The sequence below is a fragment of the Apus apus genome, chromosome 4 (genome assembly GCF_020740795.1).
Source record: "Apus apus isolate bApuApu2 chromosome 4, bApuApu2.pri.cur, whole genome shotgun sequence".
Lineage (NCBI taxonomy): Eukaryota > Metazoa > Chordata > Aves > Apodiformes > Apodidae > Apus > Apus apus.
In genome coordinates, this window is record NC_067285.1 from 69,466,752 (window position 1) to 69,490,923 (window position 24,172).

Below are 24,172 nucleotides of genomic sequence, written 5' to 3' on the forward strand. Positions count from 1 at the left end.
TCACTGAGACCTGCACACTCCTGATTCCTGTAGACTGCCTTGGGAAAACAGTTGCCCAGGTCTGCTGGGATGCTGCCTCAAAAAAAGAGTACAGATGGGTGGATCTGCTCCTGGGCTGCATCACTGGTAGGGGTGCATACTAGGGCTGTGCTGTGATGCTGTTTGTATGGATAGGATACCTAGCACTCATGGGCCACCACATCATGTGACAAATGTCATGGAGCTGTGTCACAGGCCTGGTGCATCTCCCTTGTGCCAGTGCAGCATCTTTATCTTTCCACCTACCTGATGGTGCCTCTGCCCCGAGCTCCCAACTGACTTGGCTGTACCAGAGCCCTTCCTGTGCTGGCCCTGTTTCTGGTACTTAGTCTCTTCCACAGCATGCAGGAGATCATCCCAGACCTTTCCCTTCCTAAGTAAACGCTCCTTGTATGTGCCTGAACATCTCACAGACATGAGTGGTATCAGTTACTGTGTTCCCTCAACAGGAACTGCCCAGACTCGGCTGATGTGCAGGGAGGTTTCAGGGGGAGGCTAGAGGGGAAGAATGCACAGCACCGGTGGGCAATGGATGTGCCTAAAGCAGAGGCTGGTGGGGTGGATATGGGCCACCAGCAGAAGCTGGGTAGCACGCCAAAATCCGTGGAGAGGCAGCATGCTGGCAGCTTTCCCCGTGTGTGCAGGAGGGGGCCTGCCAGGCCCCCCGTGCCCATCTCCTGGGCTTGGGCGATGCCCCTGCGCTTGCCAGGTGGGAGGGAGCACCTTTCCCAGGCTGCAGCAGGTGCCTTATCCTCTTGCTAGGCCTCAGCTGCTGCTTTTGCTCTTCTTGTTGAGCTCCAGCGGCTTCTCACGAGCCCTCAAGGTCGAGGACCAGCGGCAGGCGGATGTTTTGGGAGGGTGCCCCTGTGTTCAAGGCTGCCTCTGCCTTCCCACGCCCGGCACAGGTGCTGCGGGTCCCGGTTCACACGGCTGGGCTCTCACAACAACTCCCCGCCCGATAAGGGATCAGAGGGGGCAGCGAGGCCGGCCCGCAGACCCTCCGTGCCCCGCGGCTGCTGTGGGAGGTGGCGGGGCCGCAGCACGCCCAGCCCGCGCCCGGGCCCTGGCGGGGGCTCCCCGGGCCAGCGGGGCGCAGCCCCCGCGGCGGCGGGGCGGGCCGGGGTCTCCGCGGCGGCGGGCGGTGCCCGCGGTGCCCAATGGCTGCCCGGCCCTGGGCTTAAAGGCGGCGGCGGCAGCCCCGCCGCGCTCCCCTCCGCCGGCCGGGCCCCCGGAGGCGCCCTGCACCGCCGCCGCCATGGGTCGCCCCCCGCCGCCGCTCCGCCTGCTCCTGGCCCTCCTCAGCATCCTCCTGCCGCTGCCGGCCGCTGCCGGGACCCGCCGCGCCCGTGAGCCGGGGCCGCAGGGGGCGGGCCGGGGGGAGGGGGGGTCCCTGCCCCATCCCGAGGGGCTGCGATGGGTGCCCGCCGCCTCGGGGCTGCTGCCGCCCGCCGTGGGCTGTGGCGGCGGGGCGGGGGGGCTCTGCCTCCTAGAGTGTTCCCGTTCTCCCCGTCTTTCGGTGCTGTGGGGGTCCCCGCCGCCTGTGCATCCTTCCCACCCTCACAGCATGGGGGGCTTCTGCACCCTGAGGAGTCCTGTCCCGCTACCTAGGGGTCCTGGAGTCTCTGCCTTTTCGGGGGGAGGCGTGGGGCGGGAGGCACGGGAGGCTGCAGTTCTCCCTCTAGCTCCGCAGGAGGTCCAGGGGTGCCCCTGACTGGGGCCAGTGCCTCTTCTGCAGGGCTGTGCTGCGATCCCCAAGCGGGGAGCTGCATGGGGTGTGTGCCGGTGCGTGCTTGATGCGACCACCCCGGGCTGACCACCGGCCGGGCCCCCTTTCTCTAGCAGCGGCCGCCGGCCCCACGTGTGCAGCCTCACGCCAAGCCGCCTGCAGTGCCGGCTGCATTCCCGTTCCCTGGCTCTGCGATGGGGAGCAGCAGTGTCCTGACGGGACGGACGAGCAGTGTGGTGAGCCAGGGGAAGCTGGCACCCATCCTTGGTCGTGGGGTGGCTTGAGGGGTTGTGCTGTATATGGGCATCAAGGGATCCCATGGTGCCCTGGGGGTGTGGTTGGGCAGGGCAGAGGCACTCCACTCTGCAGTCTCTGCCAGTGGCTTTTGTGTGGCACCCTGCAGGGTTGTGTGTGTCCCAGAGCTCCTGGGGATGTCTGTGGCATGGGGATGTATCCTGGATCCTATGCTGAGTGAGGCCAGAGAGCCCTGCTGGGGATTGCTGTGGGCCATCCCCTTGGCCCTTCGGCAGAGCCCCTTGGGCATTGCCAGCACCTACCCCATGCCAGGACAGAAGGGATCCTGTGCTTGTCCCAGAGGAATAGGTCCCAGTGACTGTGTGCTCTCCCTGCAGATGTTGCCTGTGGTGGGGACCCCCATGTCTGGCAGTGTGACGATGGCCGATGTATTTCCAGCAGCTGGCGTTGTGATGGTGCTGCTGACTGCCTGGATGGCTCTGATGAGCAGGACTGTGGTATGTTGTCTCTGCTGGTGGGGCTGAGTGGGGCTGGCTGGGGGCACGGGGCGGGATGTGAATCCTGCTCTGTTCCCTCAGTGTGTGGGGCAAAGAAGGTGCAGTGTCCCGGCACCCACCACTGCATCCCGCACTGGGAGATGTGTGATCGGCACCAGGACTGCGAGGATGGCTGGGATGAGGAGGGGTGTCCCCTGCAGCCCTGTCTGCCTGGGCAGTGGCAGTGCAGGAACAGGGTTTGCATCATGGCCGAGTGGAAGTGCAACGGGATTGATGACTGTGGTGATTCCTCGGATGAAGATGTCTGTGGTAAGCAGGCATGCTGGATGCTCCACAGTGCAGTGAGACCTGTCCAGGCCACATGAGAAGTAGGCAATACTCTGCCTTCCTGGGCCCCAGCTCCCCTTGTGATGTTGGCAAACATCCCAGGAACCTGCCGATGCTTTGTGGGGCCTCCCCATGAGTCTGGGACCCATAGCTTGCCCTGTGCCCACTTGATGTTGGTCTGACCTCCTGACATGACCTGTGTGTGCCATAGCCCCCTGCCCACCTGGCATGGTGCGGTGTGACGAGGGGAAGTGTATCCTGGAGTCCCTGATGTGCAATGATGAAGATGACTGCCTGGATGGCACTGACGAGCCCAGCACATGTGGTGAGTTGTGTGAGGCCACTATCCATGTGGCTGGGGCCAGAGGTAGCCACAGTGCTGTCCTGCATCATGTCACCCCTCCTCTGTGTCCCCACAGGTCGGAGCTGCTTTGTACGCAACGGGGGCTGCACAGAGACGTGCACTGACACACACTGGGGAGTGCAGTGCTCCTGCGGGGCTGGCTGGGTGCTGCAGGCAGACGGGCAGAGCTGTGCTGGTAAGGAGAGGTCAGGGTGCATGTACTTTGGGCACAGGTAGCCTGAGCTGCTAAGAGCCAGCACTCGTGTGGGAATCAGCCCCGCTCCCACTTGTGTGTCGTGCCTGACCCTGCAAAGGCTGTGTCTAGGTCATGTCCCAGCAGCAGCTGGTGTGTTTTGGGCTGGGGTCCAGGTCCTGGTATTAGGGAGCCTCTGTGTGGTCCCTGGGGAGCAGTGGCAGTGCTGTCTGGGGACAGCTGGGCTGCTCTCTGTGCAGCAGGCTCCTGGCTGCCTCTATCCCTGCAGATGTGGACGAGTGCTCCCTGGAGTACAGCCCCTGCAGCCAGCTGTGCAGCAACACCCCGGGCTCTTTCAGCTGCACCTGCCTCCAGGGCTACACCCTCTGGCACAGCACTACCTGTGAAGTGGCAGGTAGGGTGAGCCAGGGAGCCCAGGCTACTTGAGGGGCTGGGCAGTGCCCTCAGCTAGCTGCACCCCCCCCCTCACTGGGTGACATCCCGCTTGTCCTGGCAGACAACGCGACTCAGATTCTGGTGGCCGTGGGGCAAGACCTGGCCCTTCTGGATGTGCGGACCCAAGCCTACCGGCCCCTGCTCTCCACCGAGACCCAGCCCCGTGCCCTGGTGTACGACCTGCTCCGAGAAACCTACTACTGGCTGACAGAGGAGGGCGAACTCCATGCTCACCTCCCGGGCAAGGGCACACAGCCCCTCTATGCAGGTGGGGAGGAGTGAAGGTGCTGGAGCAGGGCTGAGATGGGTCCTGAGAGCTGGCCTGCCACCCCAGCCCTGCCTGTCCCCGTAGAGGAAGGGGCAGTCTGGGTTTTGCCACCTGGCCTGGAGCACGAGTAGTGTGCCTTAAACTGCTTTGTCTCTGCAGACGCTGAGGAGGTGAACAGCATCTCTGTGGACTGGTTCACGGGGCAGCTGTACTGGGCCAGCAGCCACCCCGCAGCCATCTGCGCAGGGCTGGGTGATGGTCGGGGCTATGTGACAGTGCTGGGGAAGGACGTGGCACCAGAGCAGCTGACAGTACATCCGGCTGCAAGGTGAAGAGCGAGTGAGCCAGGGTTGGCTCCAGGCTCCTGGATGAGCAATGCTGATGCTGACCATGTCATGCTTGCTGTGAGGCTGCGGCAGCACTGCTGTTATGCTGTGAAGTGGGTGCTTAGTGCCTGTCCCCAGGTCCCTGTATTGGGTCAACCGTGGGCAGAGGGGCCGGACAGTCATTGCTGCAGCTGGCATGGATGGTTCAGACCGGCGGGAGCTCACAGTGGTGTCCATGGAGGAGCCTGTGGGGCTGAGCCTAGACCACGTGGCTGGCAGGCTCTACTGGATCAGCGAGTACAAGGAGGTAGGGATGTGGGGCAATGGGGCTCTGCCCCCCACAGGTGCAGGGAGATGATGAGGTGGGAGTGGGGAGAGTGGCCCTGGTTTCCCTGTGGCTACGGCCAAGGCATGGGAGGGAGCAGGGAACAGTGCCCAGGTCTGGCTCACATCCCTGGCTGGGAAAGAGAAGACCACTGGGAGCCAGTGCTGTGGTGTGGGGTGCCCCATGGTCACAGTGCCATGCCTTGTCCCCAGTCCATCGAGACGCTGCGGGTGGATGGCAGCGGGCGCCACTCCTTTCCTGCTGTCCTGCGGAGCCACACGGAGCCACTGGGCCTGGCTGTGTTCGAGAGCCGGTTCTTCTGGACTGATGGCACAGAGCTGGTGTCGGCCACCCAGGCCTCTCCCCAGGAGCATGCGGTGTTGCTCCGTGCCCCTATTTCGGCTTTCACTGTGCTGCATGAACTGCAGCAGCCTCCCCGTGAGTACCCTGCTGGACACCCACACTTGGCAGGGCTGGCAGCAACCATGCTGCTACCTGGGGTGCTAGAGGAAGCTGTGCTGGGTCCTGTGGCTCATTGGGTCCTGCCTAATGGCTCTCCTGGTCCTGCGGCCAGGGGTTTGTGGGGTTGTGAGAGAGGGAACGTGTGAAGCCATGGGAAAGCTGTCACGTCTCATGGCTTTGGGTAGAGCTGAGCCTTCCTACATCATGTGATGCTGCTATGTTGCCTGGGGTAGGCAGCCTGTATCCAGCCCTAGGACAGCCTGTCACTGTTGGGGCTTGGGAGAGGCATCAGGGGTCATGACTGCCTGAGCTCTTAATGTCCCCTTGCCCCCAGGGGACACTGCTGCGTGTGCTCCAGGCCTGTGCAGTCACCTTTGCCTCCTGTCCCCTGTGCACCCACGAGGCTACAAGTGTGCGTGTCCAGAGGGCCTCTTTCTCCTGCCCTCAGGGAAGTGTGCAGGTGAGCAGGGTCTGCAAAGCGGGCTTGGCTGGCTGGGGCAGGATGCATCCTTCTGGGAGTCAGAGGGGTAAGGTGGAATGAGGTTCCCAGCACACACCAGTGCTGTTGTTTCTGCCTTGGTTTGTGCTGGTGACATTGTCCGGTGTGCTTGGGGCCACACTCACGCACTGCCCTTGCACCCCACAGAGCTGTCCATCGTGTATGCATCAGGGAAGGCCATCTCCCTGGTGCATGTTGGCCCAGGGGCACAGAGCAAATGGGTTAAGGAGTGGCAGGAGACCCTCCACCTGCAGGATGTGGACTGGCAGAGGTCTGTGCTCTATGGGACAGATGACCATGGGGCACTGCTGCGTGTTGTGGGGCACCCTGGCAGGAGAGAGGCCATTGCGACTGGGCTGCCAGGTGAGATGCTACGGGGTGATGGAGGGCATGTTCCCCTTCCTGGTGCTCCTTGAGCCCTGAGGATCTCCTGGGTGCAGTCACATGGTGTCCACACTGGGGCCATGCTGAGGCACTGGGCAGCTGTGGCCTGGTTTTAGGGGCAGGGGGGACCCAGGCAGAGGAGCAAGGTCACAGGACAGCCCCATAACTGCTTGCCTGCCTGCTCTTGCTAAGTCTGCTCTGCCCGCGTGGACATCCGCTCGGGGGACCTGTACTGGCTCGCATGTAACCGGAGGGACATCGGGGTGATCCAGGCATCTGACATGTCCCTGCGCATCCTGCACCGTGCTCGCAGCAGCATCCAGCACTTCTTCTTGGACTGGCAGCGGGACACTCTGTACTGGCTAGCCCGTGGGCAGCCTCTGCAGCAGCTGAGCCTGGCTGGGGGTGCTCCACGGGATGCCTGGAAGGAGACATGGCCTGGAGACCTGCCTGCAGTTATGGACAGCAAAGCCCTCAGCCTGCTCTGGAGCTCAGCCCTGGGTGAGCCCTGGTGATCTCTGCAGCAGGGAGCAGAGGTGGTCACTATAGGCAGGAGTGACCAGACACGTCCTACATGCAGCAGCTCACTGCCAAGGCAGTGGGGTGCTCTTGAGGGAGACTGTCCCATGAAAGCATGAAGCTATGGCACAAATTCTCTGCCATAGTTATGAGTTTTGGGGCATGGGCTGGCCCCCAGGAATCCCAGGGTCCTACCATCCTTCTGCCTCACAGGCCTGCAGGCTCTGAGTCTGACCAAGCGGCAAGCAGTCACCCTGGCATCCAGTTGGTCCTATGGCCTGGTGGCTGCCTTCGAGCCATACCTGGTGTCAGCAAATGGGACAGCTCTGCTGCTGTGGGACCGGAGGACACTGACCCTTGTGCTGTCCATGCCAGTAGCAGGCGTGCAGGGAGTAGTGGCCTTCGTGGGCTCGGAGACATGGGCTGGTAAGAGTGGCCATGGCTCTGTGCCTGGCACTGTTGCAGTACCTGATGAAGCTGGGTGACCCGTGCTGCTCCGAGCTGGGGCAGGGTGTCTGGCTGCTGGTGACCGCGTGTGGTGTTACTGGGGGTGTGGGGAGGGCATAGCCCCAAATCCAGGCTCATGTTCCCATGCCTATGCCTCTGCCAGTGTCTCCAAGCAAGGGGTCTGCCCTGCCACTCTCTCCACATGTGACCACCACTACAAGGACAACCACAAGCACCACTGCTGCTCAGCCCACCACCTCCACCATGAGACCTAAGCCAAGCAAGACCACCACTGCACTCACCACTACTGCAGCAACCAGCAAGGCTACAACACCAACCACCACCAGCCAGTCCACATCGACCAAGACCGCCCCTGTGCCAACCACTGCTCGGAGAACACTAACCAAGACCTCCACTATGCCACCAGCCACCACTAGGACCACCACCAGCACCACCACTAGCAGCACCACCAGCAGCACCACCACTCGGTCTTTGCCAACCAAGACCACTGCCTCACAAAGAAGTACTACCACCCAGCGCCCAACCAGCCCTGCACGGGTAGTACTGCCTACTCCACCCCTTCCTTCCAGCCCTGCACGTGCCTGGACCCCAGTCCCCCATCTGTCCTGTCCTCGCACACATGTGCCCTGCCGTGATGGCACTGAGTGCGTGGCTCAGGAGTACATGTGTGATGGGGAAAAGGACTGTGCAGATGGCTCTGATGAGGATGGATGTGCCCAGCTCTGTGACACCCCAGGTAGGAGATGCTCTTCAGTCCCCTGCACAGCTGGGTCTCACTGTGCCAGGGCTTTTGGCTGCTTCCTGTTGGGGTTGGTGGGATGGGTCCCTTCTCTGTTGCCCAGAGTTGTTGTGGATGTCCCCTCCCTGGAAGTGTTCAAGGCCAGGTTGGATGGGGGCTTGGAGCAACCTGGAGTAGTGGAGGGTGTCCCTGCCCATGGCAGGGGGGTTGGAACTAGATGATCTTTAAGGTCTCTGCCAATCCAAACTGTTCTGTGATCTTTAAAGTCCCTTCAAGGCAAACCATCCTAGGATTCTATGAAGGTCTGGCTGTGTCCTGGGCTCTGATGCTTGTGATGTTGCATGCTTGTTTCTTCTGAGCTTAGCCCTGGGATGGAGATGCTGTGAGTCAGAAGGGGAGAACAGGTCTTGTTCTCCCCTGAGAACTGCCTGAGTTCTCTAAGCTGAGACTGCCTCAGTCACCCTGCTTGGGACCTAGATGCACTGACCAGGAGAGACCAAGTGCTGTTGCTGTAGGGTGGGGCCATTCTGGGTTGCTGGGGGACTAGCAAAGGGTCTGGGCACCCAGGCTACCTACTACAGACTTAGCAAGGCCCCTTGTCTCCCTAGGGGCCTTCCGCTGTGCGAGCGGAGCAGTGTGTGTTGGGGTTGGGCAGCGCTGCGATGGGGTGCCACAGTGCCCTGACACTTCAGACGAGATGGACTGCTGGAGCCCCACACAGGAGTGTGCCCTGCGCTGCGATGCTGCCACCCGCTGTGTACCCCAGAGCTGGCTGTGTGACGGCCATGCTGACTGCCTGGACCACGCCGATGAGCAGGGCTGTGGTGAGACCCTGGGGCTGAGTGGGGCAGGGGCTTCTGGGGGTTGCCTGCCCTGCAGGTGGGGGTACCAGGCTCCCTGTGGCTGCAGCAGTAGGCACTGCCCTGGTGAACTGCTGGAGGAGCTGTACCCTTCTTAGGGCCATGTCTGTGCTGGTGGGATGGGGATGAGGACAGGGACGGTGTCCTGGCTCAGCGCTGGCTCTGCCTGCAGTGCTGAAGGAGTGTGGCCCAGCCGAGTTCCCCTGCCAGAACGGGCAGTGCGTGGCCCTGGCTCTGCGCTGCGATGGTGACCGCGACTGCCGGGACGGCTCGGATGAGGAGGGCTGTGCCGTGCCCCCGCCGCTGCTGTGCCGCGCGGGCGAGGCGGCGTGTCCCCGCAGCGGGGAGTGCGTGCCGGAGGCCTGGCGCTGCGACGGCGGCACCGACTGCCGGGACGGCACGGATGAGCAGGTGGGTGCGGTGGCGGGGACGCAGCCTCTCCCGGCTTGCTTCCAGGAGGGCTGGTGGGACTTTTCACCCTCTGCTCTTTCAGGGCTGTCCCTGGGAGGAAGGGCAGTGTGGGGACCAGCAGTGGAACTGCTCTCGTGTCCACGAGTGCATCCCCAATGTCTGGCACTGTGATGGAGAGAGTGACTGCAGGGACGGCAGTGATGAGGCTGGCTGTGAGCAACGCTCTTTTACTCCTTGTGTGTCTTAACTGAAGGGTGTTTGGTGCATACCCAGCACAGAGGGAGCTGGGGACATGTCTGTGCCAGGCTGAAAAGCCCTGTGTGCAGTTGCCTCTTTCCAGCATCTGTGGTGGCCCCAGGCCTCTAGCAGATGTCCTTGTAGGGATGGTGGCCTTGGGATTAAGGTGGCCTGAAGCCAGGCTGTAGGCACAGCTCTGGATGTGGCTGCAGTGAGCCCTGGGCACCCTTTGGGAGCAGCTGAATCTGCCCCAGCTGAGCAGAAGGAGCTGATGGACAAGGGCAGCTTTCCCCGCATGTCCCTGCAGGCCAACCTGCTCCCTGCCAGAGCCACGAGTACCCGTGTGGGCTGGGGGCCTGCCTGAATGCATCCCTGGTGTGTGACGGCCGGCAGGACTGCGCCGATGGCTCGGATGAGGGGGGAAACTGCTCTGTGCTCTGCCAGCGGTCCTGTGCTCATCTCTGCTACCCCTCACCCTGGGGCCCTGTGAGTGCCAGGAGCCATAGCCCAGAGGCTTGCCTTGCCATGCTGCCCTGGTCCAGCTGTAGAAGGGAGCCTCGTGTGTCCCTGAGGGGGGACCTTGACAGCCTCTTTCCCCACAGTGGTGCTGGTGTGACCAAGGCTATCGGCTGGCTGAGGATGGTCTGTCTTGTGTGGACATAGATGAGTGTACAGAGCAGGGAGAAGGACCCTGCAGCCAGACGTGCCTCAATTCCCCAGGGTCCTACAGCTGTGGCTGTTTCCCTGGCTACCAGCTGGAGCCTGATGGCCAGATCTGCAAACTCACTGGTAAGCCCTGGGATGGCCAAGCAGCACGGAGGGTACCTGGCCTCCTAGGGTACACCAGGAGCCAGCGGGTACTTGTCCACCCCTGCCTGCTGCCTGTGGGGAGCCCTGTAGTCCCAGCGAATGGCCCTGTCCTCTCTGCCATGTGGCCTCCCAGGCCCCACTCAGCCATGAGCAGCTGCTGCTGCCAGCGTGGCCAGTCAGAAAAGACATCTGCACTAGCTGGGGGGGGATGTGCTGTGTGGTAGGGCTGAGTCCCAGCAGTCTCCAATGCCTGCGAGTGCTATGTTCTCTGCCTTTGTGTGCTGGGGCTGTGGGGCCACCAGTGCTGAGCAAGGTCCAGTCGGCTCTGTGTTGCCCCAGGACCAGAGCCCGTGCTGGTGGTGGCCGTGCAGTCAGAGGTGTTGTCCTATGGCTTGCGGAGTGGGCGTGAGGAGGTGCTGCTGACCGCTGACAAGGAGCGTGTTGTCTTCTCACTTGACTGTGACCTGCTGGAGAATAAAGTCTACTGGATGGACCTGGCCACAGAGAGCATCCGCTGGCAGGGCCTCAACTCTGGCAAGAAAGGCACACTGGTGAAAGGTGGGCTGTGACAGCATGGAGTTAGCTGGACTAGCCTCTCTGTGGCTGTGTAATCTCCAGGTTGCAGTGGGGTGCCAGGCTGTGTTCCCTTGCATGGAGAGGTGCTGGTGGGAACAGGGTTGGGAGAAGCTGGAGCCCCTGGGATGGAGGGAACCTGGGCCGGAAGCATCATGCCAGAGGGTCATGCAGCTGTTGCCCCTTAGGTGCTGACTCTTGGGCACGTTGCAGGTGTGAGATCAGACTGTATAGCAGTGGACTGGCTTGGGAGGAACCTGTACTGGACAGATGGAGCAGGAGGGCAGGTGCTGGCCACTCGCCTGGGGACTGCCTGGCGAGGGATACCAGAGTACACCGTGGTGATGGATGGAGACCTGGACCAGCCCCACTCCCTGGTGCTCCAGCCTCTGGCAGGGTAAGGCTTCACAAGAGGACATGGGAACCTCCTTGCTGTCCCTGCCCAGCCCCATTTTCCTCTGTGGAGGCAGGTGACAGGCTGGGGAAGAGCTGGGATTGCCTTATCTGGGTGCTGTTGGGGCTGTGCAACTGGGGAAGGAGCCCAGACACCTGTCCCTGCCCTGGATGGAGTTCTTAGTGTGTCTGATGGGATGAGAAGCCTCGTACTGCTCCTCTGTGCTACCCTGATACTGGGCTGATGCTGTGACAGGTCTGTGGGTTAGCACCCCTTCTTCCCACCAGGCTGATGTACTGGTCAGAGGTGGGCAACCACCCACGGCTAATGGAGGCCACCATGGATGGGAGCCAGCGACATGTGCTGCTGGCCCAGGGGCTGGGGTGGCCTACAGCACTGGCCCTTGACCTCCCCACCTGGAGAATCTTCTGGATGGATGAGAAGCTGGGCAGCATTGGTTCTGCACGTCTGGATGGCACCAGTGTGAAGGTGTGTGGAGGGGCTTTGGTCACAGGACCCTGATGGGTGCCAGGGTGGACACTCACAACCTCTTTGCCAGATCCTGCAGCTGGGCTGGGTCCAGAGCCCCTTTGCAGCAGCTGTGTGTGAGGGGCAGCTCTACTGGTCAGAGAGGAAGGCGTGGTCCGTGCAGCAGGTGGACAAGACTAGTGGCAAGAACAGGACTGTGCTGCTCAAGCGACATGGGCAGCCCCATGGACTCCAGGTACTTACCTGAGGGAGCCCCAAACCCTGCTGTCCTCTGCTAGGGCTCCCACCCTGCCCATCCCTGTTGTCCTCTGAGTGCGGAGCCACTGGGAGCTGTAGCCCCATCCTAATGGTCCTTGGGGAACAGCTCTGTGTTCAAGTCTCAGGGCCCCTTGGACCGTCATCTTTGCCTCACTACCCTGCCGCAGCTGGGCCGTGTCTCAGCCTGGGGAGCACGGTGTGGTGCCGGTCATGCTCGGCTCTGCTGCTGGTGGGGCTGTGGGGCTGAGTCTGCCCTTCCCGCAGGTGATGCACCCCACCCTGCGCCCCATGGCCCTCAACCCCTGCGCAGAGCGTGGCTGCTCCCACCTCTGCCTTCTGAGTTCCAGGCGTGCTGGGCAGTGCCGGTGCCCCGCCGGGCTGACGCTGGCTGCTGATGAGACCACCTGCCTGCCCCTCCGTGATTCAGCTTTTGCCCTCCTGGTGTCACCGGCAGCCGTGGCTCAGGTACTGTCCTCCAGAGCCAGGTCTGGGGGCTGCTTTCTTCGCTGCTGTCGGGGGGGCGGGGTACCCACCCCGGTGCTGCCTCCCTCCAGGTCTATCTGAAGGACCTGCCCAGGACAGCTGGATCCCAAGGCCTTCCACCGCACCGGGCCCTGCCCCTGGCCAAGGCGGGCCGCCTGACGGCCGTCGACTACTCAGTGAAGGACAAGAGCCTGTACTTCGCGGAGGTGGGCGGTGACTCCATCGGGCTGCTGCGCCTGAAGGACTGGGGCCGGCTGTCCTGGAAGCAGGCGGTGGCCGTGCAGGGCACAGTGACATCCCTGGCCCTGGACTGGCTGAGCGGGAACCTGTATTGGATTGAGGGGCAGCCTCCCCGCATCCACGTGGCAGCTCCGGGCGGGCGGTGGGCCCTGGTGCTGCTCAGCAAGGGGCTGCGGGGCGCTGCCTTGCTGGCCCTGTGCCCTCGCAGCTCCACCATGTGCTTTGTCACGGCGGCCGGCAGCCGCGGGCCTGGCGCCACGGTGGAGTGCGCAGCCATGGACGGCTCTGGCCGCAGGGCAGTCTGGAGGAGAGCCCGGGCTCCCATCGGCCTTGCCTTCGGAGGTGCCGGCACCCGGCTGTACTGGGCAGACCGCGGTGAGTGCGGGCTAAGCTGGGGCGCTGCCGGGAGGAGGAGTGGTGCAGGAACTCGGTCTGGAAGGCACAGCCCCGAGGGGCAGCTTGGAGCACTCTGTGCCCCCACATCTGATGTCCCTGCATCTGTGCCCTGCAGAAAGAGGCACCATAAGCAGCATCGAGCTGGATGGATCCCACTACCGGGTGGTGCGGGAGGGGCTGCATGGCCTCTCGCTCTTCACCGTTGGAGAAGGCTTTCTGCTCTGGAGCACGACCTCAACCAACAGTGAGTCTGTTTGCTGTGCTTTGTCCAGCTCCTCCTGCTGCACTAGGAATTGGGTCTCTGCTCTGCCAGTCCCTGTGGGGTGCAGGCTACCCCTCCCTGGGGTGAAGGGCAGGCTGGGAGGCCCCAGTCTCCCATCCTGGGCACCCCTGTGGGAGGAGGCAGGGCAGTGCTTGACCCCTCGTGTCGCCAAGGCTCCAGCAAGATCTGGCACAGCCGGCTGGAGCGGGCTGAGAGCTGGTGGTTCCCGATGGAGAAGGAGTTGATAACCATGAGGATTTACAGCCAGTTCTTACAGGAAGGTGGGTCTGAGGCTGCCCCACTCCAGGGCATCTGTGGGGTTGAGCTGTGCCTCCTAACAGCCCTGCTAACCCTGGCTGTTTTGGCAGGCACCAATGGCTGTACAAAGAGCAATGGGGGCTGTGCCCAGCTCTGCCTGCCCAACCCTGCTGGACGTCTGTGTCGCTGCTCCCCTGGCTACCACTTGGTGCGTGGGGTGGAATGCAAAGTGGCACTGCCCTGCCCAGCCCCGCTCAAGGCCTGCCGTGATCTCCAGAGCTGCATCTCCAGAGAGCAGGTCTGTGATGGGCGCCCTGACTGCATCGATGGCTCCGATGAGTCTGACTGTAAGTGTCTGCCCACAGCCAGGGCATGCAGGGGTACTGGCTTGACACAGGGGGGACCTCCTCAGTCTCCCCCAGTTTGGGAAGGGGGAATCTCACCTGGATCTCTGCTGATCTATACCCATTCCTCCAGGCCCCTCCATGGAGGTGAGGACACAGATCCCCATGGTAGCACCATCAGGGATGTCCCATGTGGAAGAGGAGAAACCAGCCATACCCACACCTGCACCAAAGCCTCAGCAGCCCAGTCCCAGTCTGCCTGCTGCCCCTGGGCCCCAAGAGCATGGAGAGCCCTTTCTGGCATCCCCTAGCACCGAGGAGGTTCTGGGGGCAATACCGTGCAGCAGTGAGACGTGTAACCTGCGTGGGGACTGTGCCATCGAGGCTGGGCGGGTGACGTGTCACTGCGCCTTGGGCTATCGTGGTGACTACTGCGAGGAGGCAGAGGTGCAGCCTGTGGCAGGACCCATTGCCCTGGGGGTGGCTGTGCTGCTGCTGCTTGCTGCTGCTGCCGTGGGGGCCCTGGCTTACATGCGGAGACGGGACAGGCGGAGGAGGTGAGCTCTGGGGCTGGACTGGGCCCAGTACTACTGGGGATGGAGAGAGACACAGTCTCTCCACCCAGGCACAGCGTGGTGTCCTGCAGCACTCCTGGGCTATGTGAAAAGCTCTGATGACTCCAGCAGGCTATTACTGGTGTTGTAGTGGGACCTTGGGATCTGCCCCATCTCCAGGAGATGGCCATGCCATCCTCAGTGTACTTTATTCCTCCCCAGGACCTCAAGCACTGCCTCCACCCGGGTGCTGACCTTGTATCACCGTGAAAGCGACCCTGAAGAAGAGGATGAGGAAGAGGAAGAGCTTCCCCCCAAGACTGATACCTTTGTGAATGAAGCTTATGATGGGAAAGAGGTGAGCAGCACCTGGAGTAGCCCCCGTTAAGGACCCTCCTACCACCCTGGGTCTGAAGGAGGCTGGCTCAGACTCATCCCTGATGCATGCACCTATGATCTCTGCAGGAGCTGCCAGCCCCATTGAGGAAGGGACCATCTCACTCCAACACTGTATTTTCATAAAGGAACGTGGTGCAGCATTCTGGTGCCACTGTGGTTTGTGTGTGGGCTGGGGAAGAGAGGTTGGTTTGCTTTTCCCGGATCTCTAAGCTCTAGGGAGTTTACAATCCAGAGCAAAAAGCTTTGAGGAAGTCTGCAGCCCCCAGACATTCTCTGAGCCACCTGAATCTGATCCCCCACTGCAGGGTGCATCCTGTACCATCCCTTAACCACACTTAGGGCCTCTCGATCCAAGTGCCTCTGCAGTGAGGCTTAGCTTACTAACCAGGGTGCTCTGGGCTCAGCTGTGGTAGGAATCTGTCTGAACAGCTCTGCAAGGAAGCTGCCTCAGTTCTTGCCCTGTTATACAGAGGGCAAGCAGGGTTTTATAGCACAGTTCTGACCTCCTGAGTGTCCCTTACAAACCAGTGAGACCAGTTTTACTGCCTCACACCAAGTTAATGATGAAAGGGGAAATATATGCTACTTTTTTCCCCCCTGTGATCTGTTTTTTCTCTCCTGAAGTGGCTGTACTTAAGGAAGGAGAAACCTCTTACAAGAGCTTATTTTGACCATGGGGGAGAAGTCCTTGAGGAAGGTGCTATAAAAGCCACCTGTCCCATTGTTTAGACCTTTCCTCCCTCCTTTAGGCAAAGCACGGGGGAGCTGGGTTAGCCCTGCCCACTGGCTCTCAGCCCAGTCTGTCTGGCAGAAAGCCCACAACCATCCCACAGCACAGACCCATTCCTCTTTATTTTGCTGTGTGCACAGCCCTGAGTTCAGCAGAGACGTGTGAGAGGTGCTCCACTCCCCAGTTCCTAGCCCTCAGTGCTACACAGTGCTAACTTGTACATGGCTTATGTGAGAACACAGCAGTTGCCTTTGCCCAAGCGACTGCACGGTGCAGGGGGGTGAGCTAAAAGCTGCACGGACAGACTGCAGCCAGAGCTGGTCCTCAACCCAGCACAGGTTCGGCACAGTTTTGACACCTGGAGCACAGCAGGCTTGTGAGGATGTTGCAGAGATTCAGGTCCTTGGTCTTGTTTCCATCCTGCTCTGAGGTACCCCAAGAGAAGGGCATGGCTTGGAAGGGCAGAAGCCAGTGTTGCTCTCAGTGCCAGGCAGGTGGGCCAGTGCCCGCTGCTGTGCCCGTGCTGGGGCTACAAGTCAGCGTCACAGGGCAGGGTGCTCCTCCAGTGTTCTCCATCTTGCTCATTCTCCAGCTCATCCCAGGGGCTGCGATAAGCCGCAATGGTGGAGCATGACCCAACCTCCAGCACAGGGCTGGGGGGCAGTCTGGGGGCCCTGCGCTCCTTGCAGCAGTGGTGGAAGCTAAGGGCGAGGGCCAGTCCCCCCAAGATCTCCAGACAGCTTCCCAAGTAGCTCAGCACCAAGCTGTAGCCTACAGCCACTGTGCTGCCAGCTGGTGCGGGCAGTGCCCACAGCTCATGGGTGTACCAGGAGGGAGGGATGAGGCTCAGCAGCCCTGAGAGGAGCAGCACAAGCCCTGCCACACCAGCCACCACGTGCCGTGGCTCCTTCTGCCAGCAACGAACCCCCAAGGCGGCCACCACCAAGCCCAGGAGGGTAAGCACAAGTGAAGTGGGCATCAGCCCTTGGGCCACTCGCACGGGCACCTGCACAAAGTAGCCCAGCTCATCAGGCTGCCCGCATTGGCGGTCGTGGGTGCTCTGCCGCTCTCTGCACATGTCCCAGATGCCCTGCTCGAAGATGAGGTCAAGGGGCTGGTCGGGTACGAGGCTCACCTGCCTCCAGTTGGGTGCCAGCGTGCCCGTGAGTGTCAGCAGGAGCCCGCAGGGGCACAGCACCAGCCCCACGATCATGGCTGTCGGCGTCCGCATGCTGGGCAGGTGGGTGACGCCAGCTCCAGCGCAGGTGTCCTAATCCTGATGCGGCTTGGCAAGAGGCAGAGAGGTCTGGGGAGGCTCCGGGGGAGCAGGGGCTCCCTGCTGCTGCACGTCCCTGGGCAGCAGAGGCGGCGCTGGCGCCCCAGGGTGCAGGTGGGGGTCCCCGCGGTAGCCCCGGGGTCCCCGGTACGGCGGGCAGCCCGCGGAGGTGGCACGGGCCACCGTTCTGGCTGTGCCCGGGGCTGTGGGGAGGTGCCAGCGACAGGAGGAAGTGCAGGCAGGGAGGAGCCCGGCACAGGTAGGGCTGCCCGGCACCAAGCCCTGGTGCTGCAGAGGCAGCACATTCCGGGGGCGCAGGAGCCTGCGGGAACCTCCAGAGCTCCAGCCTCCGCTCCCCCAGCCCCGGCAGTAGCGGGGGGAGTCAGCTGTCCCGGGTTGCAGGTGGCACTGGGAGCTCTCAACGTCACCCTGGTGCTTGGCAGCATTCCGTCCCTACTCCTTCCTGCCAGGCAAGTGCAGGACCCTGTTAGAGAATTATACAATTGTTTGGGTTGGAAGGGGCCTTAAAGATCATCTAGTTCCAAGCACCCTGCACAGACAGGGACACCTTCAACTAATCAAGTTGCTCAGAGCCCCATCCAGCCTGACCCTGAATCTTTTCAGGAATGGGGCAGGTACCACCTCTCTGGGAAACGTGTTTCAGTGTCTCACCACCCTCACACTAAATAATTTCTTTTTAATGTCTAATCTAAATCTACTCTCTTTCAGCTTGAAACTGCCCTTCCTTGTCATATCACTACATGCCCTTGTAAAAAGTCCCTCCCCAGCTTTCCTGCAGTCCCTTCAGGTACTGGTAGGCCACTATAAGTTCTTCCTGGATCCTTTTCTGAGCAACCCCAGGCTGAACAACCCCAGCTCTCTCTGCCTGTGTTCATAGGAGGGGTGCTTCAGCCCTTCAATTGTCTTTGTGGGCTTTCTCTGGACTCACTTCAACAGCTCTGTGTCCTCCTTGTGTTGGAAACTGCTCACTTAAACTAACCATGAACTTATTTTACTATCAGCTGAATTGTTTTATGAAAATAATTAATCAAGATTAAATGCTAGCTGTTCTCAGAGTTTGTAAGGACCCTGTTGTCCTCCCCAGGCCCAAGAGACCTTCCCAGCTCCTGCTTTCATTTCCTTGCTCTTCATCCTAGCAAACGTTTCCATGTCTCCTGGTCCCAGTCCTTCAGGGACTGCTGCTGAGCTTGAGAGGCCACCTGCAGGTGCAGCAGCCTGGCTCTCAGCAGGAAAAGTCCCTGGGATGTCCACTGAGACATGTCACCGCGTTGGAGAACCCCCATGTCAGAGTTTGAGCCCTAAAAGGCACTCTTTTTGCGTCTCTCCAAATTTCCCTAAATTTCTGCTGGTCACGCTGAGCCCAAAAGAGGGCAGCATCCCCTGTGGATTAATTTCGGATGAGCAAGCCCAGCTGAGCCGGCTGGCTCCACATGTGTCCCACAGGATCTTTGCACCGCTGTTTTGGTAGCCTTGGCCACCTGGAGGGCTGGGTGGGTCTGTGCTGGACCAGCTGCTTCCTGGCTCCCTTCTCCACTTCTCCGTCCTAGAGATATTCTCCGAAACCCTTCAGCTCTCTGCGTGCTAGATCATATGGGGGTGGATTGCAGAGCTGCTGATCTCTGGATTTCAGCTCACCTGGAAGGCTGGAGTGGGTTTGACTCAGTCAGAGGCTCATGTCCCCAGCTGTGTTTGCAGGGCAGTACAGACAGACAGCTGTATGTAGGTCCAGACTGAGGACACCTGGCTTTGTCCTAGGCAGCTAGTTTGCTAAAATTTGGTATTCCTCAGCTGAGAAACTAAGCCAGAGGTTGATTTTTCTCTTTCTGTCCTGTTAACTTTTTTAACTGTTACGTGTCTCCAGCCACTGACTGTGCCAAGCCACCCATTACTGCCCTCAGAGATGTGGGTCCAACCAACACACCAAAAGCCGCCTGCCTGATGTGTTGCCTGAGGCTGCTTTCAGCATTGGGACCCCTGTCCTTGAAGGGAGCAAATGCTAAAAGAGCCTGAAATCTTCTAGTCCTGACTGTTGCAGGAGGCTGTATTTTCCTTTCCATTTGGACGAGGTGCAGGTTGACCATGAGAAAACATAGTCTCCTGGCAAAGAGAGGCAGAGAGAAAGGGCTGGTAGAGAATGTGGTGTCACGGTGAGCCTGGGAGCCATGGATGAGAGCCTGTCAATGCTGTTTGGCTCCTCATGAGCTCAGGAGGCATAGGTGACATAGGTGACAAAACACAGCTTCGTGGCAATGCTGGCAAGTAAAGCAGTAGACAGCTGTGAACCAGCCAGGCCAAGCTATAGCTGTGAGCAGGTGATCACAAGACTTGAGCCCTGTGTGGCTGGTGAGGGCTTTGCTCCCCATCCCAGATGTGCAGGTAGGGCATGCACCAGCCCTGCTGGAAAGGGAGAAATTCTGCACCTTGTCAGATTTGCCCACTTTTTCCCAGACAAGCCAAGAAACCTAGAGGCCTGCTGCTCTGGATGCAAGGGGTGCCATGGGTACCCCTACTTTGGGCTTCGTGGTGCCTGCCCTAGGGTGCCTCATCCTGAAACACCTTCCTTCCTTCCCTTCTTGTCTGCTCCCCCAGTGATGATCTGCCTCTTTCCCCTCACTCCCACAGGCTTGGACCTGGGAAATGGACACTACTAGGATCTGCAAGTAGAAGCTTTGTGCTGGCAGTGTTGCAATTCAGCACTGGGGTCAGGTTTAACAACATGAGCCCTTCCAATGTATTAATAATGCCCAGGAGGATACATCTGCCCTTTGGGCTGGTGCCCAAGCTCCTGATTGCAGGGCAACAATAAGCAAATTAGATTATGTGGCCCTGATGCTGGATGGCCTGCACTGAGTAAGCCAGGGGAAGGAAACGGGATTAACAGAGCTGTTTCCCCGTGCCACAAAGATAGAGATTGTTCATTTCTTCTCTTTTACTTTCTAATGAGGTGGTATGAAAAGCAATTCAAAGGAGAGCCTGGCTCTTTCCAAGCTCTGGGGAAGCATTTAAAGCCATCTGGTCTCAGAGATAAAATAGTCTGGCTGAAACTACCTTCCTTCCCACATTTCCCTAGCTGCTGGGTGGGGAGAACCACCTTACTTGGTGTTTCCTACTTCTCCAAGGCCATGGCTTAGTTTTTCATACCGTGACAAAGTGATCTCTTTAAGAATGTGATTGAAACTTTCCAGACCTGGTAGAGTTGGCTTGCATATTTATTGTTATATTTATTGTTATATTTATTGATTTTTAATCCCTCTTTGTGAATTGGAGAAGCAGTAGGAGGCCTTGAGCTCACTGGAACAGAAAGAGATCCAGGGCAGGATGGTCAGAGACTGATTGCAAGGAAAAAAAAAACAAAACCCACAATGGGCTATTGAGTGTTGAGTTGCTGCTTCCAGCCTCAGATACCCTGCGTCGCCGAAGGCTGAGAGTGCGTTCAGGGCACTGCTGAGGTGTTCAGCCTTTTCCCTGCCTCCCTAGGTATCTGCTTCCAGCCACTGGTGTTAATAGGACCCCAGACTGGACTAGAATCTCTTAGGTGATAGTGGCTCAGTGTGGGATCAGTGTGGATAGGACTAGTGGCTTTTGGGTTACACCATTATTATACCACTCAAACAAAGTTTGGGCCTTGCTTGATGCCAGAAATGGTCACAGCTGGGGAATACATGCACACAACAGTCTCCAAAGCTGCTTCTGCAATCCTTAGTTTGATCCACACTCCCAGATCCAGCTGAGCTTTCAAAAAACTGGCTCTGGAGAAGGAGAAGAGCTTCCTGCACTGTCTGCTGAGCTCATGACACTGAGACTGGGGTGCAGGGTAACAACACGAATTTGCAAGGGGGCTGCTCTGACCCCCTTTCCCTCTCTGCTGTGGGGCTTGTCCTCAGCAGCAGGATCTCTCAGCATCCTGTTTGCTGTGCAGGGAAGAGCCAGAGCCAGGGCTGTTTAGTAGAAGCTTGCAGCTGGTAATTCCTGTTTACAACCCACTGACCCTGGGACTTTGTCTGCATAGCATATGGGAAGACCCCCCCACACCACCACACTGCCTGCATGTCATGCAAGTTATAGTGTACCCAAGAGCTTCTTGGGTACAAAGTGACCTCAGCCCATGTGGGACCCCAAGCCACATGGCAGTCAGGTCTGTGGACATGGCAAGTGACAGCACGTGTGCTGTGCCTTCCTGGGCTGCCCTATGTCTGGCAGGTGCCCAGCAGGTACAACTTTTGGCTGGGTATTCTTCTCCCTCTCTCACGCATCAGGACAATTTATTTTGCAGAGCCTCACAGCCCCATCTCCTGTCTGCTGTAAGAGGTGGGGACCAGCTAGGAATGGCACTAGGAGGGGTTGCAGTTTCTTCTGGTCTACCCCCTTGCATAGGTCCACTAACCATCTGTGTTTGCCTCTCTGTTGAAACCCTGAATCCCTGCAGGCTGGTAGCCAAGCAGGGTGGCTCGAACAGCCCATGCTGGGCTTTTTAGCATTAGACCTGGTTGTCTCAGCTTCTCCTCAGTCTCCATCCCACAGGAAAGTCTCATTGGGCAGGTGTCTAGAGAAGAGCAGTGAAGCTGGTGAAGGATCTAGAGCAAAAGTCTGAGAAGAAGTGGCAGAGGAAATTGAGGGGTTTTAGTCTAGAGAAGAGCAGGCTGAGTGGGGAGGACTTATTGCTCTCTACAACTGCCTGAGAGGAGGTTGTAGTGAAGTGGGTGCCAGTCTCTTCTCCCACATAACAAGAGGAAATGGCTTCAAGTTGTGCCAGGGGTGGCTCAGATTGGATATTAGGAAAAATTTATTTACTCAAAGAGTGGTCAGACATTGGAATATGGTGCCCAGAAAGTTGCTGAAGTCACCATCCCTGAAGGTGTTTAAAAAATATGTGTGGACATAGCACTTCAGGACATGGTTTAATTGACATGGTGGTGTTGGGTTGACAGTTGGACTTGGTGATCTTAGAGGTCTTTTCTAGTCTTGATTATTCTGTGTTGAAGGACATGATTCTGAATATTTCATTTTGCTTTTTCTTCTAGGATTTGGAGTGGGAGAATTTCTAGGAGTGTAAAATGAGGGTTCCCCACAGATGACTCCTTGCTTTCAAGCCATGGCCCAGGCAGTGCATGAGTGCAGCTGGGACACGCTCTGCATTATGCAAACAGCTGCAGTTGCAATGGGTTTCTCTCAAGCCTGTTTCCAGCTTTCCCTCTGGACACACACACTACTGCCTTTGTGCCTGCCGGGAGGCCAAGGATGAGCCCCCAGGCAAGACATGGTCTGAGACCCTTGTTGCTAGCTGGATGTGGAACAGACACCTGTGTGTCCTCCCCAGAGCACAGGCAGTGGTGGTCAGTACCCAGCACGCAGCTCCATGCTCCAGCTCTCCAGCCTTCAGAGCATGACTTCTGCAAGCAGATTAATGAGTATTCCATTTGCCCATTGACCTGCCACCCTCCAGACTGGCCTTGGGGGAGATGGCAGCTCCGAGGATGCCCTTCACAGGGCTTATCAGAGACCAGGGGATGTGCTGAGTGTGGAAGGGCTTTCAAGCCCCATGCTGGCAGATCGCACTGAAGGGCTGTGACCTAGCAGTGGTTTATCATACCCAGGCCTGTGGCCCATAGGGGTCTTGGTTGTTCTTCCTCTCAGGACTCAGCATGAGGGAGCTTCATACAGCCGTGCAATTTGGAGACAGCATCCTGTAATGCCTGCAGGGAGCAGTAAATCCATCAGACTGAGGTTGTTCTTGCTCTGTTTCTGCAGACCAGCTGCTACTTTGAAAAACTATGCAGACCAGATCCTGGGAATGAGTTGTTGAAAGCCTTATTAGATGCCCCCCAGTTATTCACTCATCTGTTAAACTTCTTCTCTTCCAAACTGCTGCACTTGAACTTGCCAGATTGCCCACTGCTCCTTCTGAGCCCTTGCTTTCTGTTCAGAGAATTATATAAAAAGGATTTTTGCAGCTATTTCTGTTTTTGTCTAACTCAGTCCTGAAATGGTTGAAAGTGGTTTGGATATGAAGTCCTTTTGCTGAGTTTTGGAGGTGCAGCCATTTCCAGACAGAGAGAATCACAGAATCACAGAATCTTAGGGGTTGGAAGGGACCTCGAAAGATCATCTAGTCCAACCCCCCTGCCAGAGCAGGATCCCCTAGAGCACATCACACAGAAACGTGTCCAGGCGGGTTTTGAACGTCTCCAGTGAAGGAGACTCCACAACCTCTCTGGGCAGCCTGTTCCAGGGTTCTGTCACTCTAACAGTAAAGAAGTTTTTTCTGATTTTTATGTGGAACTTCATATGTTCCAGTTTCTACCTATTGCCCTTGTCCTATCACTAGACATCACTGAAAAATGAGAAGACAGTGGTTAAAGCTGTGTCTGGCTGTGTAAATTGCGTATTTGTCCAGTTCCTGGGCCACAGAGCTTAGGAGCTGAAGGGCAGTGCCAATGCCTGTGGCTGCAGAGCACGTTGCAACTGGCAAGGCAAAGGCAGTGCTCCATGATGGGGTTCATCTAGTTACTGTAAACGTGACTCATCTGCATGTCCTTTGATCTCTTGCTGGACTGAAAGGCCTGAAACCAAAGTGCAGATGGCTTGTGACTGCACCCTTATGTATTTTCTAGCAGTTTGGTCAGCTCTGTGAGTCAAACCACTGGACTTATGGCCAAGACTGGAGGAGAGAAGACCTTCTTAAACCTTTCCTCTTGAGAAAGCCATGGGTGGGAGGCAGCTGTGTCCCATGGCTGTTCTGGTGACTGAGAAACACTGGGACTTTTTGCCTATGGGAATTTTATTCTGATATTGGACAGGATAGGAACATGGGTGGGATGAGACCTCCATCTTGACAACAGGAAATTCCCCACTGTGTTTACGAAGTACATGGGCATGTAGAATGGAGGGATAGTTGTGTCTTGTTCCATGATACTTTCTGGTGGTTTTGCTCCACAGGAGGTACCCTTTGGAGAAAAGCACAGGACTCTTTCAGTTTAGTCAGAGAAATTCTGCAAATTAAAGGAAAATACTTTCTTTTCAGCAAGGTGTCAGATCTACACAGAACAGCCCACCTTCACTGTGCCTAATACCATCAACACATACTTTTGAGGCAGTTCATACATCAGCAGAGAGAAAACTAATTGATTTTGGCATAGAATGGCCAGTGAAATCACCAGCCACAGGGAAGGTGAAGCACAGGTACAAATAGAGCAGGATTAGTCTTGGGTAGTTTGTGCCTTCCCTTTTACACCAAGGGAAAAACCCACCCCTCTAGATCTGTGCCCTGCAGTTCTGGCAGCATCTGCTTCTTTCTAGCCTTGCAGTTCTGGCAGCATCTGCTTCTTTCTAGCCTTGTGTCTTGCTGGGGAGG

General features: G+C 58.5%; 2 protein-coding genes across 2 annotated transcripts; one reads left to right on the top strand and one right to left on the bottom strand.

Annotated features, from left to right (window-relative positions):
* The first annotated feature begins 729 nt into the window (after positions 1-729).
* LOC127384200 (prolow-density lipoprotein receptor-related protein 1-like) lies at positions 730-14,933 on the top strand. The gene is made up of 34 exons (XM_051618283.1): positions 730-748; positions 915-1,560; positions 1,775-2,001; positions 2,398-2,517; positions 2,599-2,826; positions 3,056-3,169; positions 3,264-3,383; positions 3,670-3,795; positions 3,898-4,104; positions 4,264-4,432; positions 4,569-4,737; positions 4,968-5,193; positions 5,552-5,677; positions 5,864-6,079; positions 6,293-6,455; positions 6,798-7,045; positions 7,230-7,823; positions 8,435-8,650; positions 8,859-9,097; positions 9,180-9,309; positions 9,642-9,820; positions 9,937-10,123; positions 10,484-10,702; positions 10,931-11,114; positions 11,399-11,600; positions 11,671-11,835; positions 12,123-12,323; positions 12,413-12,956; positions 13,021-13,221; positions 13,413-13,520; positions 13,608-13,844; positions 13,975-14,398; positions 14,618-14,753; positions 14,861-14,933. The coding sequence occupies exons 1-34, from the start codon at positions 730-732 to the stop codon at positions 14,915-14,917; spliced, it is 7,347 nt and encodes a 2,448-aa protein (XP_051474243.1). The 3' UTR covers positions 14,918-14,933.
* A 1,120-nt stretch (positions 14,934-16,053) lies between these two features.
* On the bottom strand, positions 16,054-16,755 carry CLDN23 (claudin 23). The gene has a single exon (XM_051619188.1). The coding sequence runs from the start codon at positions 16,753-16,755 to the stop codon at positions 16,054-16,056; it is 702 nt and encodes a 233-aa protein (XP_051475148.1).
* Positions 16,756-24,172: the final 7,417 nt, after the last annotated feature.